The following is a 16,018-nucleotide window of genomic DNA, read 5'->3' on the forward strand; positions in this document are numbered from 1 at the left end:
TGTCGTAATGTGTTACCAATGGTTTTCGTGGTGACAGTGGTCCCAGCTGCCTTGAGATCATTGACAAGTTCCCCCCTTGTAGTTGTAGGCTGATTTCTAACCTTCCTCATGATCAAGGATACCCCACGAGGTGAGATTTTGCGTGGAGCCCCAGATCTTTGTCGATTGACAGTCATTTTGTACTTCTTCCATTTTCTTACTATGGCACCAACAGTTGTCTCCTTCTCGCCCAGCGTCTTACTGATGGTTTTGTAGCCCATTCCAGCCTTGTGCAGGTGTATGATCTTGTCCCTGACATCCTTAGACAGCTCCTTGCTCTTGGCCATTTTGTAGAGGTTAGAGTCTGACTGATTCACTGAGTCTGTGGACAGGTGTCTTTCATACAGGTGACCATTGCCGACAGCTGTCTGTCATGCAGGTAACGAGTTGATTTGGAGCATCTACCTGGTCTGTAGGGGCCAGATCTCTTACTGGTTGGTGGGGGATCAAATACTTATTTCCCTCTGCAGAATGCAAATAAATTCATATACTTTCCACAATGTGATTTTCCGGATTTAATTTGTGATGTGCTATCTCTCACTGTTACCAATAACCTACCCTTCAATTATGGGCTGCTCATGTCTTTGTCAGTGGGCAAACTTACAAAATCAGCAAGGGATCAAATACTTATTTCCACCACTGTATATATAACTTACTTTATTAGTTTAGTTGGAGAAAGGTATATCAGGTATAAGCACAGACAGGAGGAGGAAGCAGGGATCTTATCAATAAGGAAGCTAGGGGATCTTAGGGATGGGAAGATGAGATAAGAGACTGAGGGGAGATTCTTTACAGATCAACTAAAGACAGGTGCTGGGATGATGCACGCTAAGCATGGATTCTACAATGGTAATTCCATATGCAACTGCCATTATAAAATACTAACTTGTTCACATTTACATGCCTAGCTTTAGGCACAAGCACTTACACCAGCCAAACCTAACTGCATGTAGTTAGGCGCATAAATGCTAGTATTCTATGAACCATGTGCATAACCACCTGCTATGCCCCTGGCCTGCCCATGACCCTCCCAGGTCCACTCTCCCTTTAGAGTTGCATGTTCTGGAATTTGGGCACGCAACTTCTAGAATACCAACCAAGGGCACTTATGCACATAACTGCCAATTAGTGCCAATTAACAGCAATTACAGCCTAGAACTAGGAGGTGAAAGCACAGGAAAAGAAAAGGAAGAAGGAAGAAGGATCTGGGACCATGGCGAAGATGATGAGAGTGGCAATGGGAAACAGGAAAAGTGGAAATACCAGCTCCAATATCAAAACAGCTAATGAGACTGCCGCAAGAGATCCATACTCGTGAGGTTGCATTGTCCTGCTCAGTCTGTTGGCCAGGGTATTGTTTTTGCCCACCAGATAAGTGGCTCGAAGGAACATGCCATATTGGCGAGCCCAATGTCACATCTGGATGGTCTCCTGACATAGAGGGCGTGATCCGTGGTGTAATACATTGCAAGCTGATTGTCTGTTTGGATGTGAACAATTTGGGGAGATAGACGATCTCTGAAAGCCTTTAGAGCATTCCAGATTGCCTGGAGCTCCACAAAATTGATCTGAAGATTTGTTTCCTGGGAGGACCAAGCTCCTTGAGTGTGAAGCCCATCTACATGAGCTCCCCATCCCAGGAGAAATGCATTGGTCGTCTGCACTTTTTGTGGTTAAGGAATTTGGAATAGAAGTCCCAGCATCAAATTGGATTGAATGGTCCACCGCTGAAGGGAGCGAACAAGCTCTGGGGACACTTACTACTACTACTACTATTTAGCATTTCTATAGCGTTACAAAGCATAAGCAGCGCTGCACAAACATAGAAGAAAGACAGTCCCTGCTCAAAGAGCTTACAACCTAATAGGGCATTGTCTAGACTCCCTGTAGCTTGAAACCACTGAGAAGCTAGAGTCCACTGAGCTGATCTCAATGTCAACATCTGCCAAGCCGTGACCTGCTGAGAGTTACGAATCTTGGATGCGACTGCGACAAGATTGTCCGCTCGTGTCTGGGAGGTAGGATCAAACCATCTGAGTATTGGGCAGAGCTCCTATGAACTCCAATCGCTGGATAGGGTAGAGTTGGGGGTAGTTTAAAATGAACCCTAGTAGCTTGAGTACCTGAACAGTCATCTGCATGGACTCCTGAGCACCCTCCTCCGAGGTGCTCTTCACCAGTCAATCGTCGAGATACAGAAAACATGGACTCTCAGTATACATAGCGAGGCTGCAGCTACCGCTACACATTTGGTAAAGACCCTGGGAGCTGACACGAGGCAAAAGGCAACACACAATACTGAAAGTGATGTGTTTGCAGCTGAAATCGAGGATATTTCCAGTGGGCTGAAAGTGAATCCAGACTGCCCCAATTTGACTGCCCCTATCGGACCGACCGTTCACTTGTCTATTAGATTGTAAGCTCTTTGAGCAGGGACTGTCTCTCTTTGTTAAATTGTACAGCGCTGCGTAACCCTAGTAGCGCTCTAGAAATGTTAAGTAGTAGTAGTAGTATTGGGATATGAGTATATGCATCCTTTAAGTCCAGAGAGCATAGCCAATCATTTTTTTGAATTACTGGAAGAAGGGTGCCCAGGGAAACCATCTTGAACTTTTCTCGGACTAGGATTTTGTTCAGGGCCCTTAGGTCTAGGATAGAATGCACCCCCTGTTTTCTTTTGCACAAGGAAGTACCTGGAACAGAACCCTTCCCTTCTTTCCCTGGTGGAAAGGGTTCGACCACATGGGCCTTCAAAAGGGCAGAGAGTTTCTCTGCAAGTACTGTGCTGAGAACTGAACGAATGAGCTTTCAGTGGACAATTTGGAGATTTGAAATACCAACTAAGTTTGTATCCGAGACTGACTATTTGAAGAACCCACCAGTCGGAGGCTATAAGAGGCCATCTTTCGTGAAAAAACTTCAAACTCCCCCTGACCGGCAAATCACCCGGGAGAGACAATTTTACTGCAGCTATGCTCTACTAGAGCCAGTCAAAAGCTCGTTCCTTGCTTTGCTTGGGGAGCAGCAGGGGCCTTAGGTGCATGCTGTTGACGTGAACGAGCGCGATGGGGCTGAGCCTGAACAGGCTGGTGAGCCGAAGAGGTAATAGGCACTCCTCCATGGTTTGCCAAAAGTCCTCCTAGCTGAGAAAGCAGATGCAGAAGGCGTCCGGCGGGAGAGAGAAAAGATGGTATCAGTGTGTTTCTTGATTTGGTCAGCGACATCCACAACCTTCTCTCCCCCCCCCCCCCTAGGGCAACCACCAACCTCTGCTGAATGGAATGTTCTAGGTCAGAAACATGCAGCCACAAGAGTCTGCGCATAGCTATGCTCGGAACAGAGATCCTGAATGCCACATCAAAAGTGTTGTAAATGCCTCTGGCCAAGAACTTGCGACACGCCTTCTGCTGCTTGACCAACTGGTGAAATGGCTCTGCCTTTTCCAGAAGGAGCGCCTCAACCAAGTCTGACAGATTGGGCACCGAGTTTTGCAAGTGGACGTTCGTGAAGAGCTGATACGATTGTATTCGGGAGATGAGCATTGAAGCTTGGTACATCTTCCTCCCAAAACAATCCAGGGTTCTAACTTCTCTACCTGGGGCATTGAGGCATAGTCCCTGGAACTCCTGGCCCTTTTGAGAGCGGATTCCACCACCATGGAACTGTGAGGCAACTGAGGTCTATCAAAACCAGATGCACTGTGGATCCGATACTGGGTGTCAATCTTCTTGGACATGAAAGGGAACGACAGAGGGGATTCCCAGTTCCTAACAAAGACTTCTTGGAGTACCTCATGGAGAGGGACGATCGCAGCCTCCCTATGAGGAGAAGTGTAGTTCAGGAGCTCGAGCATCTTGGACCTGGGTTCATCCTCCACTGCTAAAGGAAAGTGAATATAATCAGCCATTTCGTTAACAAAAGCTAGGAATGAAAGTCTGTCCAGGGGAGACTTTCTCCTTTTAGGGGGAGGGGAGGGTTCAGAGGAAATCCCATAGGGCTCATCTGAGGAAAAGTACCATGGATCCTCCTCTAAATCCCATGACACTCCTCTTTGGTGTCGCACAAAACCCCCTGATGGGAGGGTCGAGACCGAACTTGCTTCAATATGGAGGCGACATGTCCTTGAGAACGGCATTGAGACATCAGTTCTCACCTTGCCTCTGGTGAAGCTTCCTCCACCGACATCGAGAGAGTGCTGGCTTGGGTGGCAGTCGACACTGGAGTTGCATGTTGAGAACCAAGTGGGGCCGCAACGGGAGGCAGGGTAGGCGCAAGCATCCCCGATGCCGATGCACACCACTGCATGAGGCCATCCAGCAGCTCAGGCAGCAAGGCCCGGATGCACTCATTGAGGACTGATACCGGGAAAAGCTGAGGGGCCGTCTCGGGCGCTGGTTGCAGAACCACTGGTGTCAATGTGGGAGCAGGGCCTTGGCATCGCCTGTATGGAGGAAGAGTGGTTCCCCCGGCGCCGATGCTTCTCTGGTGCTGAATCCTTCGACGTCCAGGAGCTCCCGGCACCATGTGTCAAGGGCGACCGATGACAATGCTTCTTGGCCTTTGCCCAAAGATTGTCACCGAGGCTCCACAGTGCTGACGAGGACGATGTCTAATCCACGTCACCTTGGGGTAAGGTCCGACAATGGACAGTCCCGGGGGCCCTGCACAGCAGAAGGCCTCGAGGCAGGTAGAAACCCACTCGATGCTTCACTGCTTTCAGGGTTTAGCAACAGCCATGCTTACCGACGCTCCCAATGCTGGTGCAATGCTCGTCGATGCCGACGCCGCAGACCTCGATGCTGATGTCGAGGAATCGGATGGCTCCACCAATTCTCTCTCATTGGGCCTCTCTGAAAACCTGGGTCCTCTTCTTCATTCGAACACAGAGAACACAATTAGTGGGGCTATGGTTGGGCCCAAGACACTGTAGACACCAAGAATGGGTGTCTTTCCCAGAGACTGCCCGACTGCACCGGGTACAGCGCTTGAAGCCACTAGGAACCTTTGTGGACATGGAAGGAAAAATTTCCTTGGATAAATTAAATAAAGTGATGGTGCCTAAAAAGGGGGCAAGGCATGGCAAAAAGAAAAGGAAATCTCCAGCCGAAATCAAGGCCTAAAAGTTGCCTGATAATGACGGAAAATAAAGGAAATTTAAAACCGGTCAAAATCACTAATACTTAAGGGAAAAATAAAAGGATGGAGGTTCCAACAACAGGAACACAATAAAAGATGAAAAAATAAACAAAAAATAGCCGAAAGGCACAAAAAAGCTCTAGGACTGAGCGATGTGAGGAGGCGGTAAAAAACCCACACCCTCTCCTCACCTCAGTAGAAAAAGAACTGAGGAGACCACGATCTTGCGGCAGGCGGGAAGGCAGTAACACATGTGTGGTGGAGAGTGTCTCATGCTCCACAAAGCTCTCACTAGACTTTTGTAAATTTCGGACTGGGCGATGTGGGCCAGAGTCACCCACTTGTGAGAATTTATAAGCCTCCTTGTTCTTGGAGAATGTTCTAACTGTATAAAGCATAAAAGACAAATGGGCAGAAAAGTATTAGGGGGGTCCTTTTACTAAGGTGTGCTAACAGATTTAGCGCATGCTAAACAAGCCCATAGAAATTGTAAGAAATATAATGTGAAAAGAGTTGAATCACAGCAGCAGGAAGTGCTGACAGTGATTAATGCAACCTCCCCCCCCCATGTCTTGAGAGAGAGTGCTGCAAAATGGGCAAGGCGCCTGAGTGTCTGAAAGAAAAGAAAAGGGACCAATAATGGGAACCAGATGCAGCATATGCTTTACATAAAGGATTTGTGGTATGGTATGGTACAGCCTGCCTGCATACAGCATGCACGTGATGCCAGGATTCATAAAACTATATAAGCAAGGTAGAACAAAGAAGCATAAGCATTTTGAATTTTTCTTTGACTGTCTCTGATTTCTTTGCTTTACATTGCTTTGTTTTAATCATTCATTCTGGCTTGTATATTGCTTATCAAGAAATGCTTCCTGCAATAGCCCATTGAGCTATGCAGAAAAATTGTAAATACACTGTTTATATTAAATATCGTCTAGCCTTCTCTACAAAAGTGGCGAGCCAGCCAGGAGTAGGCCGCAAACGGAAAAGAGAAGGCGAGACGAAGGACAAATTAAGTGTGTGTTGTTAATGAAGTTTTTTACAGGATTTTGAGAGAGCAAGCGTTGTTTACGCCTGATTACTGTGTACCACTGAAGTGGGATTGATCAAACTATTGACGTGGACATACAGGTGATAACTCCTGGGCTTGCTAAAAAGAGAAATAAGAAGACGCGTAAGTAAGCTTACATTGTGGACTTATGTATATTTGGTTAGCTTTGTAGTTTTCTTTTTTGTATATTTTCTTTGTTTAAGTGCATTAGTATATTTTTGTAGGTTGTGGCTCTATAGGAGAAATTGTAATAGTCAGAATAAAATCAAAGGGAAAGGGGCAGATAAGAAAGAACAGCCTCCTGTATATGCTATGTATTTAGATTTAGATAGTTCAAAAAAATGCTCCCCTTTGCAGCATGTCATAGAATTATTCCCATTAGAAAAAAAACAGATTGAAAAAATACATGAGAAATGGTATGATGCAAAAGATTCTTTTTTGAGCTGGTCTCAGTATGGATCGTTTGAAAAAATACAGCAAGAGCGGGAAAAGCAACCTTTTGTTCAGCCTGAAGGTTGAGGAATGTCATCGGTTTTTGATTTCTCGGGTGTCTGGCTTTACAGGTTAGAAAGGTCAAGAAGAACTGAAATTTTTTCTTTGTTCCTTTTAAAAGATTGTTTTAGATTAGATTTAAATAAGTTCTTTGTCTTATAGGGAATTCTGATCTCTGTTTATTTTAAAATATGTGTTATTCTGTTTCTAGTTCTCTATGTGGAATGTCTTTGCAATTTAACTTTGTTTGACTCTTTTTTAAGTGAGATTCCTGCAGTGTTAAGAGATCATCTGGCTTAAATTAGTCACAGTCCTAGCTAGTTCTGTGTGTAGGGCTAATAGGGGAAAGAGGTGATTTAAAATCTTTAATAACATCTGAACAATATGATTTGTCAGCAATTTGGTCACTATGCCTCAGAATGTTATCAGAATGCAGGAATGCCCCAAGTACAAATGCAGACACAGCAAGGATTGATGCCACAAGTAATAGGGATGCCTGTGAGTGCCCCGCAGACTGCAATACAGCAGCCAGCGACGCAATCACAGGGACCAGGAGCGGCAGTACAGAGACAGGGTACTGTAAATGCTTTTCCAACTTGGCAGAATATTCCAGACCAATGCTATTGACTGGAAGCAAACCCGTGTCAGGAAGAGGGAATGATTTTCAGATTAGACACAAGGGAACCCTTTATTACATTGACAATTGGCAAATATGGAACTCCTGTGATATTTTTGATAGATACAGGGGCGAGTACCTCTGTGTTATGTGCAAAACCGCAGGGAGTTAAGCTTTCAAATCAGTATAGAACAACAGTGGGATTTACGGGGATAGAACAAAGAAAAAGGCTAACAGAACCCACTCTGGTGCGCTTGGAATGCCAACCGCACGGTTCAAGGGAGGCTGTGGTACCCTTCTTAGTGGCACCTGATTGCCCAGTAAATTTGTGTGGTAGAGACTTATTGTCTCAATTAGGATTGTGTTTAGATTTTGGAAATAAAGAAATACCAAGTTTGCTCACCATGGTTCAACAGTTGAATAATGAAAATAAAGTAAGGGTTATGGAAGAATTACCACAACATATTTGGAGTACAAGTGATTCACCATATGGACTAGCTGTAAATGCAAAACCCCATAAGATAGAATTAATAGAAGGGGCAAAGGGGCCGAAGCAAGACCCTTACCCCATACGACCTAAATTAGTATCCAAAACCCTGGAACACATTGGTAAATTATTGAAATGTGGTATTATTGAACCTTCAGTATCCCCGTATAATACCCCATTGTTTCCTGTCCCGAAAGGGGAAAACAATGTAAGGATAGTACATGATTTAAGAGAGCTAAATGAGGTTACAAAAAATCAATATCCGATTTGTGCAAATCCTGCTACACTTTTGCACACTCAGAATATATATGCATATAACACTGTTATTGACTTGTCTAATGCATTCTTTTCAATACCTCTTCATCCAGAGTCTAGGGATTTGACGTCATTTATAGTACAGAATGAGGCATACAGGTGGACTAGGATGCCTCAAGGCTTTACTGATAGTCCATCGGTATTCTCAAAACAACTAATGATGGATTTAAAGGATTTCAGGAGTCACTTGCCTGACACGGTGTCATTGTTTGTCTATGTAGATGATATTCTACTGTCTGCTGAGACTGAAGCAGAATGCCTAGATTGGACTACAAAATTATTTTTGTTATTAGGAGAGTTAGGATATAAATGTAACAGGGAAAAATGTGTTATAGCTCAGTCTACTGTCACCTTTTTAGGACAAAATGTTTCAGCAGAACATAAGGTCATTATACCGGAAGTTATATCTATTTTAAATGAAACCCCGGTACCGCAAACAGTTACCCAGTTACGTGCTGTTTTGGGAATGTTACATTACTGCAGACAATGGATACCAAATTATACACAAAAAGTAATGAGACTTTATAAACATTTGAAACTGCCCGCAGCCACACCAAAGAATACATTAATTGTATTGGAAGAGCAGGATAAGATAATATTGGCTAAGATTGTGAGGGATTTGTAATCCCCAGGACCGTTAGCAGTAATAGATATCCAATCACCTGTGCATCTATGGGTAAAAGACATGGGAAATAGTTGGGCAGCTATGATTAATCAAAACAATGAAGTAAATGCACCAGTAGCTTTTTTGTCAGGCTCTTTTAATCATGTGGAAAAAGGAATGAAAGAAATACCAAAGTTACTGACAGCTATAGTGGCTGCAGTAGGCAAGTGAAGAGCACAAATGCCTTTTGTTCCTATTGTAATACATACTAACCACACGATTAAAACGCTGTTGAGCCCTAGCCAGACGGCATTGACAGCCACTAGATTTGGAAAATATCAAGCAGTACTTTTAGGACAAGATATAAGAATAATACCATTAACTAAAGAACAGAGAAATAAAATAGATCTGCTTTTTCCTGTCAATCTAGAGGGTGAGATCGATACTATAGAAATCCCTACATTTCACTGTCTTACTTTTGAACCCTTATCTGATGGGTTAATATGGTTTACAGATGGAGCTTGTGAAAGGACTGTTGCAGGCTTTGCCTGCGTGCAGGTAGATGAGAATCTAAGAAAGATAATGCAAGTACAATATAAAACCCCTCCTAACCAGACTGCACAGCATGCTGAACTTTTAGCCGTTATTACGGCCTTACAACACACTGATATGACTCAAAATGTCACTATATATACTGATAGTGGTTACGTTGCAAGTTCACTACAGTATCATATATTAAAATGGCAGCGTAGGGGGATGATAACCAGTGCAGGTAAAAATCTACAACATTACACATATTGGAAATTGCTGTTTGAAATTTTGGCAAGAAGAGAACGTGAAGGTAGAAAAACTGCAGTTGTGTGGACCCCGGCCCACACTGAAAAGCCAACCTTTGAGGCACTAGGTAATGCAATGGCTGATGCAGCAGCAACGGAGGTGGTTAAGCAAAGTGAAAAGATTTTGTATAATACTAGACAGACACAGGAAGGGCCACTTACGAATGTAGATAAGATTGAAATGTGGCAGCCAGAGGGACAGGAAAGTGAAAAATGGTTGAAGAGAGGATGTACGAAATTGGGAAGTGAATGGTTTAATGCAGAAGAAGGATTACCTTGCATGCCAATGAGCCAGGCGATTAAGGTATTGGCTGAGTGGCATGCAACCATGCATTGGAATAAGGAAACAATGAAGCAACAGTTTGAACAAAGATTTTGGACTTTAAAAATTGATAACTTGATTCAACAGGTTGTGCAGAATTGCATGGTATGCAATATTAACATACCTAAGCGAGGTCCTAAAATATCGCCTGGGACACTTCCAATACCAGAAGGCCCAGCAAAAGAATGGTATATAGATTTCACTGATATGATTGTTCCAGTGCAAGGAAAAAGGTATTTGTTAGTTTGGGTGGATGCTTTTTCAAGGTGGGTAGAAGCATTTCCATGTAAAAGGGAGACAGCACATGAAGTGGTACAATGCCTGGTAACTCATATTATGCCAAGGCATGGGTGTCCATGTAGAATAATTTCTGATAACGGGACACATTTTAATAACAGTGTTTTGAAAGAAATGGAAACAATTATGGGTTTAACACACAGGAAAGTATCAGTGTATCGCCCCACCTCCAATGGTTTGGTGGAACGCTACAATGGTATTTTAAAAACTAAATTGAGAGTATTACTGAAGGCTTTAAACAAGGAAACAGCAGGTAAACCATATACCTGGCTTGATTTGTTACCATTAGCTTTGATGGTTATAAGGGCCCAACCTAATGGGCGTACTAAATTGACCCCATTCCAAATTCAGACAGGACGTCATTTCTTCCCGATGCAAATAGCAAGTACTGATAGCACAGCTCAGTACTGGCAAAAATTACAACCAATGCTAAATTTGACCAGTGACATGATTCGTACAAATGTATCACATCAGGTAGGGAATAATGATGTTTGTGCTTTTAAAGTAGGTGACCTAGTACTGCGAAAGAACTTTACACATAAAACATGGAAGGATCCTGTGTATGTAGGGCCTTTTGCTATCACGGCCCTTACTCAGACCGCTGCCCGTCTGGAAGGTCATACTTCTTGGATACATTTAGCAGATATTCGACGAATTAATAACATTGAAATGGACAAAGAATAAACAAACATCATGTCCCTAAACATGATGGTATTGGACTGTTGTTGTTTGTTAATGGACAATGAACACATATGATAATAGACTTGTTACAGTGGCCAAGATGTTGAATTTGACTGATTGTATCATATGTGCCCACATCCTTGTCCTTGCCAGCTATGATATATGGGACTACAATGATAAAATTGAGTGGGCACCATGACTGTGATCCCAATAATACCTGTGTAAGAGATGATGAAAACCTTCATTGGACAAATGAGACTATTTATAAGCAAGCCTTGCTTATGGACAAGTACCCACAGACATCATGTTGGTGTCTGATTAATAGTATGACAACTGAACACATTCCCCCGATAAAGTGCACTTACACGCAGAATGTTGTAACAACTGATTCAATGAATATTATGCTTTTAATTTGTGTAATTTTTAATGCCACATCAGCTAATGAAAAGTAAGAATGAATGACAGTGTATTCCCCTTTGATGAAGCTCACTGTCCTATAAATTATATACCTCAAGAGATATAAATTTTGTACCCTAGTACAATTGAATCTGTTTAATGCAACATGTATTAGCATGTTTGCAAAGATGTGCCAGGATGTTTTTAAAATGATAATGGTAACTGAAATCCAGAATGAATAGAACTTTAATATGTCAACAGAAATATTGAAAGATGTATGATAAAGATGATGAAAAGACAGAGCTTGCAGGCATAGCATACCACAAATAATGAGGGGGTGGATTAGAGGAGGTGTGTATATGAATGTCCTATTTTCTAATCTCGCAGACAAAAGGAAGCCAGTACCAGACCCAAAAGAATACTGCACGCACATAAGAAAGTGTGAGACCTGACAAGTCAGATCTCCCAAGGGAGGATTGTAAGAAATATAATGTGAAAAGAGTTGAATCACAGCAGCAGGAAGTGCTGACAGTGATTAATGCAACCTCCCCCCCCCATGTCTTGAGAGAGAGTGCTGCAAAATGGGCAAGGCGCCTGAGTGTCTGAAAGAAAAGAAAAGGGACCAATAATGGGAACCAGATGCAGCATATGCTTTACATAAAGGATTTGTGGTATGGTATGGTACAGCCTGCCTGCATACAGCATGCACGTGATGCCAGGATTCATAAAACTATATAAGCAAGGTAGAACAAAGAAGCATAAGCATTTTGAATTTTTCTTTGACTGTCTCTGATTTCTTTGCTTTACATTGCTTTGTTTTAATCATTCATTCTGGCTTGTATATTGCTTATCAAGAAATGCTTCCTGCAATAGCCCATTGAGCTATGCAGAAAAATTGTAAATACACTGTTTATATTAAATATCGTCTAGCCTTCTCTACAAAATATAAATCCATTAGTGCACCTTAGTAAAAGGACCCCTTACTCATTTGCCATCAAGCTATTGCAACCTGATAAAAAGAGATCTGAAGTCAAAAGTTAAAAAATACTTGCACTCCGACCATAGCTTGGATACTTACTATGGTACATAAAATACTTACTAATTTCATTAGTAAATATCTGATGCTGGGCTTTCATTCAATTATGATGTTTAAAGAAAAAAACATCTAGCTAGTCTTTCCTTTATTTAGCAAAATTAAGCCCGTCCAATAAGAAATATCTCTTTCCCTTCCTGCCTAGCTCTGATAGTAAAGAGGATAGATTTTTCTGTTTCTTGTCCTACACTCTGCTAACTCTTGCTGTAGCATTCTAACTTTGTGGACAGGTTCTGCCAGTCCTAAGTTAAAAAAAAAAAAAGAAAAAAAAGCTGCTTTAGTCTCCCAACTGGTTGATGGGAGGCAGGAATTGTTTTGGAGCAGATTGGTCTTTTGACCTCAGTGTGGATTGATATTGTACAAATTGATATTTTATATGGCTGTAAACTGCTATGGATGGGCAGTCTTTCACATGAGATGCAGTATAAATGTATTTTTCTTTTCTTTGTTAATTTAAAAAAATAAATAAATACATATTCTTACCGGAGTTAGGAATTTGTATGTGAGATGTGCATTTTCTGCTAGAACATCTGCAGCAAGATCAAAATACTGAAGAGAAAAAGTATTACAATTAGATTTTCAAACTCTCTTCTGTGTTTCTCTTGCCCAAACTAGCACTTTGCCACAACATGTAGGTAAGCAAACTGACTCCACCACCCCCAGCATCAGATCCCCCCTCCCCCTCGTCGATAAGACCCTCACCAAATCCAATTCCACCCTCGGAACAGAATTCTCCTATCTTCTCTTGAAGCACACCTCCCTAATGGCAAGCCCCACCCAGCAGTCCTGAACCCTCCCCCGGGCAGCCCAACATCCTCCCATCCACTCCTGGGGCCTACCCAGAGCGAATCCTGGTAATTTAGAGGCAAGGGCTGGAGTTGGAAGCAGCTCCCCATAGCTCCCCGCCCCATCCTGTTTCGCAAACAAAAAAATGGTGCCAAAGAACCTTAGCAGTAGTCTCACAGTACTACCACTAGGGGTCAACCTTCCATATAAATGCCTTCCCTCCAGGTAGGCCCTGAGAGTAGGTGAGAAGTCTGGGGGCAGGGAGAAAGAACCGGGGCTTGGGCCTGCTAAGAGGGGTTTGCCATTAGTGGGGGAACTTAACGAGAGGATGGGGGTGTGTGTTCTGAGAAGGTTATCTGGTCCTTGAAGGGGGGGTGTTTAGAAACAGCTATATGTTTGCAGGACATACATGTGTAGGTTTACAAAATAGCTGCCTTACACGTGAATCTGCCACCATATACAGGTGTAGGTTGCAACTTACACACATTTAAGACCCAGTGCTTTCCCCATGTTTTTCACCACATCTACATTTGTAAAATTTTCCTCTTCTTGCACATAGCCAGCACCTAACCTACAGGTGTAGTTCTGGGGTGGCGATTTGCTGATTTTCAATGGGACCTACATGCGCACACCTGCCTTTCTAAAATGATGGTGAAAATCTAAATGTAGCCACTTCCACATGCATTTTTGGGGGGATAGTCTATCTATCTAAAATGTGATTCAGTACCACTGCTGTCCAGAAACAAAAGAAAACCAATCAGTGTAGCAGTCTTTCATATTCTTCTCTGATGGGTCATTCCCTGTATGCTCTCCCTTTCTGGTATAAAAATGGCAGAAACCATACCTCATATTTACAATAGAGGAGCAGCAAATTGCCAAAGGTTTCTGGAGGAAAAGGGTTCTGTTGTAGCAAGAACTGAAGCTTCTCAAACCCTTCAGTAGGTTTGGAATCCATATTCATCAAGGCTTGATTGTGAAGAGTAACTGGATCAAGTTCCTGTAAAATGAGATTAATTCAGGGCAAAAATACTCTTGCATTTGTTTGCATGAATCACCAAGAACTAACACACTATTATATGATCTATTACCTTACATTTTGGTTTATTAGAATCATTATAAGGGCAAATTTCAAAAACAGTTTTCCTGCATAAATAGACTATCTGAAAATCACCAATACTATGGATAAAAGTATGCATGCAAATCAACAATGTGTATAGTTTTATCAAAAGGAATTGGAGGCAGCCACAGAGATGGGATTATGTTAGAAAAAAAATATCAACACACATAATGTTGAATTCTCAAATCTATGTGCAGTGTTTTCTATGGAAAAAGAACTCCCAGAAAAGGCAGGTGCACGTACTTGGGGGTAGTTTTCTCCTAGGTTACTTTCCCCTGAGAATTGTTGCAGAGTTCTCACAATAAGTACCTGATTTCTTTTAAAAACATTGGCCCATATGCCCAACTTTATTGATGCAACCCAGTGGATTAAAAATAAAATAGATAAGCATAAAGTTTAAATATTCAGTCTCTCTGGTGTCCCTCTGCCTTTGGTCCCAATCTGCTTGCCTATTCTTCTTCACAAAGACCTCTGTTATACATTCCAAGTGAGCTTCTAGTCTGGTCAGTGTCTGTACTCAGCATGACTACTGGGCTTGACAATGACATATGAATGTGTCACATTCCTTCATCTTATGACTAAAAGGGGGATGATTTACCCAATATGAGGCCATGGAGAATAGCTAATTGACAAGGCCAGCAAATAATAAAAAAGGAATAATAAAAATAATTAGTAAAAGTTGGAGAACAGGTTAAACAGAAGGCTGATTAGGGACAAATTTGGCAACAATATGCATATAAAGAAACATTTTTGGTCCACCCCACTATTGAGGCAATTTTATAACTGTGCTCTTATAAACAGGCACCCTGAGGGTCCCTAGTAGGAACCATTTCTATAAAGGTATGTAGATGCCTAACTTTCTTTACAGAACACTAGCTTAACAGCAAAAACATGCATCTACAATTCAGGTGTGAGGACTTACACCACCCATAGATTTGGCATGTGTGTGCCTAAATGTCGAAGATACACAACTAAACTATAGTATTCTACTAATTATGTGCATGAGAGTCCCTCCCAGACTCCATCTATGTGCATGTCTACCTATAAAATATGTGCATTTAGATAGAATTGTGGCATTTATGCATGTGTGAGCACACAAATGTATGCATATGCAGCTCCCTGTTCTAACCGCTGGCTATTTCTCCAAATTAAATTCACCTCTGGAGGCATAGCCCACCTTTGTGCTGGGTACTGATAGTTACATTCAGGTGCCATAGGAACTTTGCAAAATGATCGGGGTGCTAAACATCATATAAACTACCCCTCCTTGGATACAGTGATGCAGCCTGCTCAATACTGGGGGTGCTCAGCTTCCACTGAACTAGCACCTATGGACCAAACTGGTGTTATCCAAACAGGGGTGCATCATTATGGGGTGCTCAGCTCCCACTGAACTCATTGAGCTACCACCTATGGACCAGACTGGTGTTATCCAAACAGGGGTGCGCCATTATGCTTTTGCATAGTGACATAGCTACAACCACCATAATTCTTGAGAAGGTGCAGGGAGTTACCACCAAACCAAACACCTGACACTAATGGTGAAAATCAAACCCTGCAAATCTCAGATATGGAGATACATCCTTCTGTCCCATTCCTCTTGGAATGAGGATCACCACCCCCAGCTTTAGCATCCACATGGCCTTTACTACCACTTTCTTGTCTGGGGCTTGAGAGGAGGGGGGGGGGGAAGTAATAAAAGTGTCTGCGATAAGGCGGGAAAACTCTAGGGCATAACATCTATTCA

At 42.5% G+C, this 16,018-nt stretch overlaps 1 protein-coding gene across 3 annotated transcripts in view; it reads right to left on the reverse strand.

Moving 5' to 3' along the window:
• Window positions 1-16,018, reverse strand: part of LOC115472368 (tetratricopeptide repeat protein 30A) — a 146,958-nt gene that overhangs the window by 76,991 nt on the left and 53,949 nt on the right. For all 3 annotated transcript variants that reach the window (XR_003942515.1, XM_030206623.1, XM_030206615.1), the window contains 2 exons: window positions 13,999-14,151; window positions 12,852-12,917 (listed from right to left, as the gene is read on the reverse strand). Coding sequence is in view for 2 of the 3 variants with exons in the window: in XM_030206623.1 (XP_030062483.1) it covers window positions 12,852-12,917; window positions 13,999-14,151 (219 nt within the window). In the remaining variant the exon portion in view is untranslated. The remainder of the gene's footprint in view (window positions 1-12,851; window positions 12,918-13,998; window positions 14,152-16,018) is intronic.

This window comes from Microcaecilia unicolor, chromosome 1 (assembly GCF_901765095.1).
Source record: "Microcaecilia unicolor chromosome 1, aMicUni1.1, whole genome shotgun sequence".
NCBI classification, from domain to species: domain Eukaryota; kingdom Metazoa; phylum Chordata; class Amphibia; order Gymnophiona; family Siphonopidae; genus Microcaecilia; species Microcaecilia unicolor.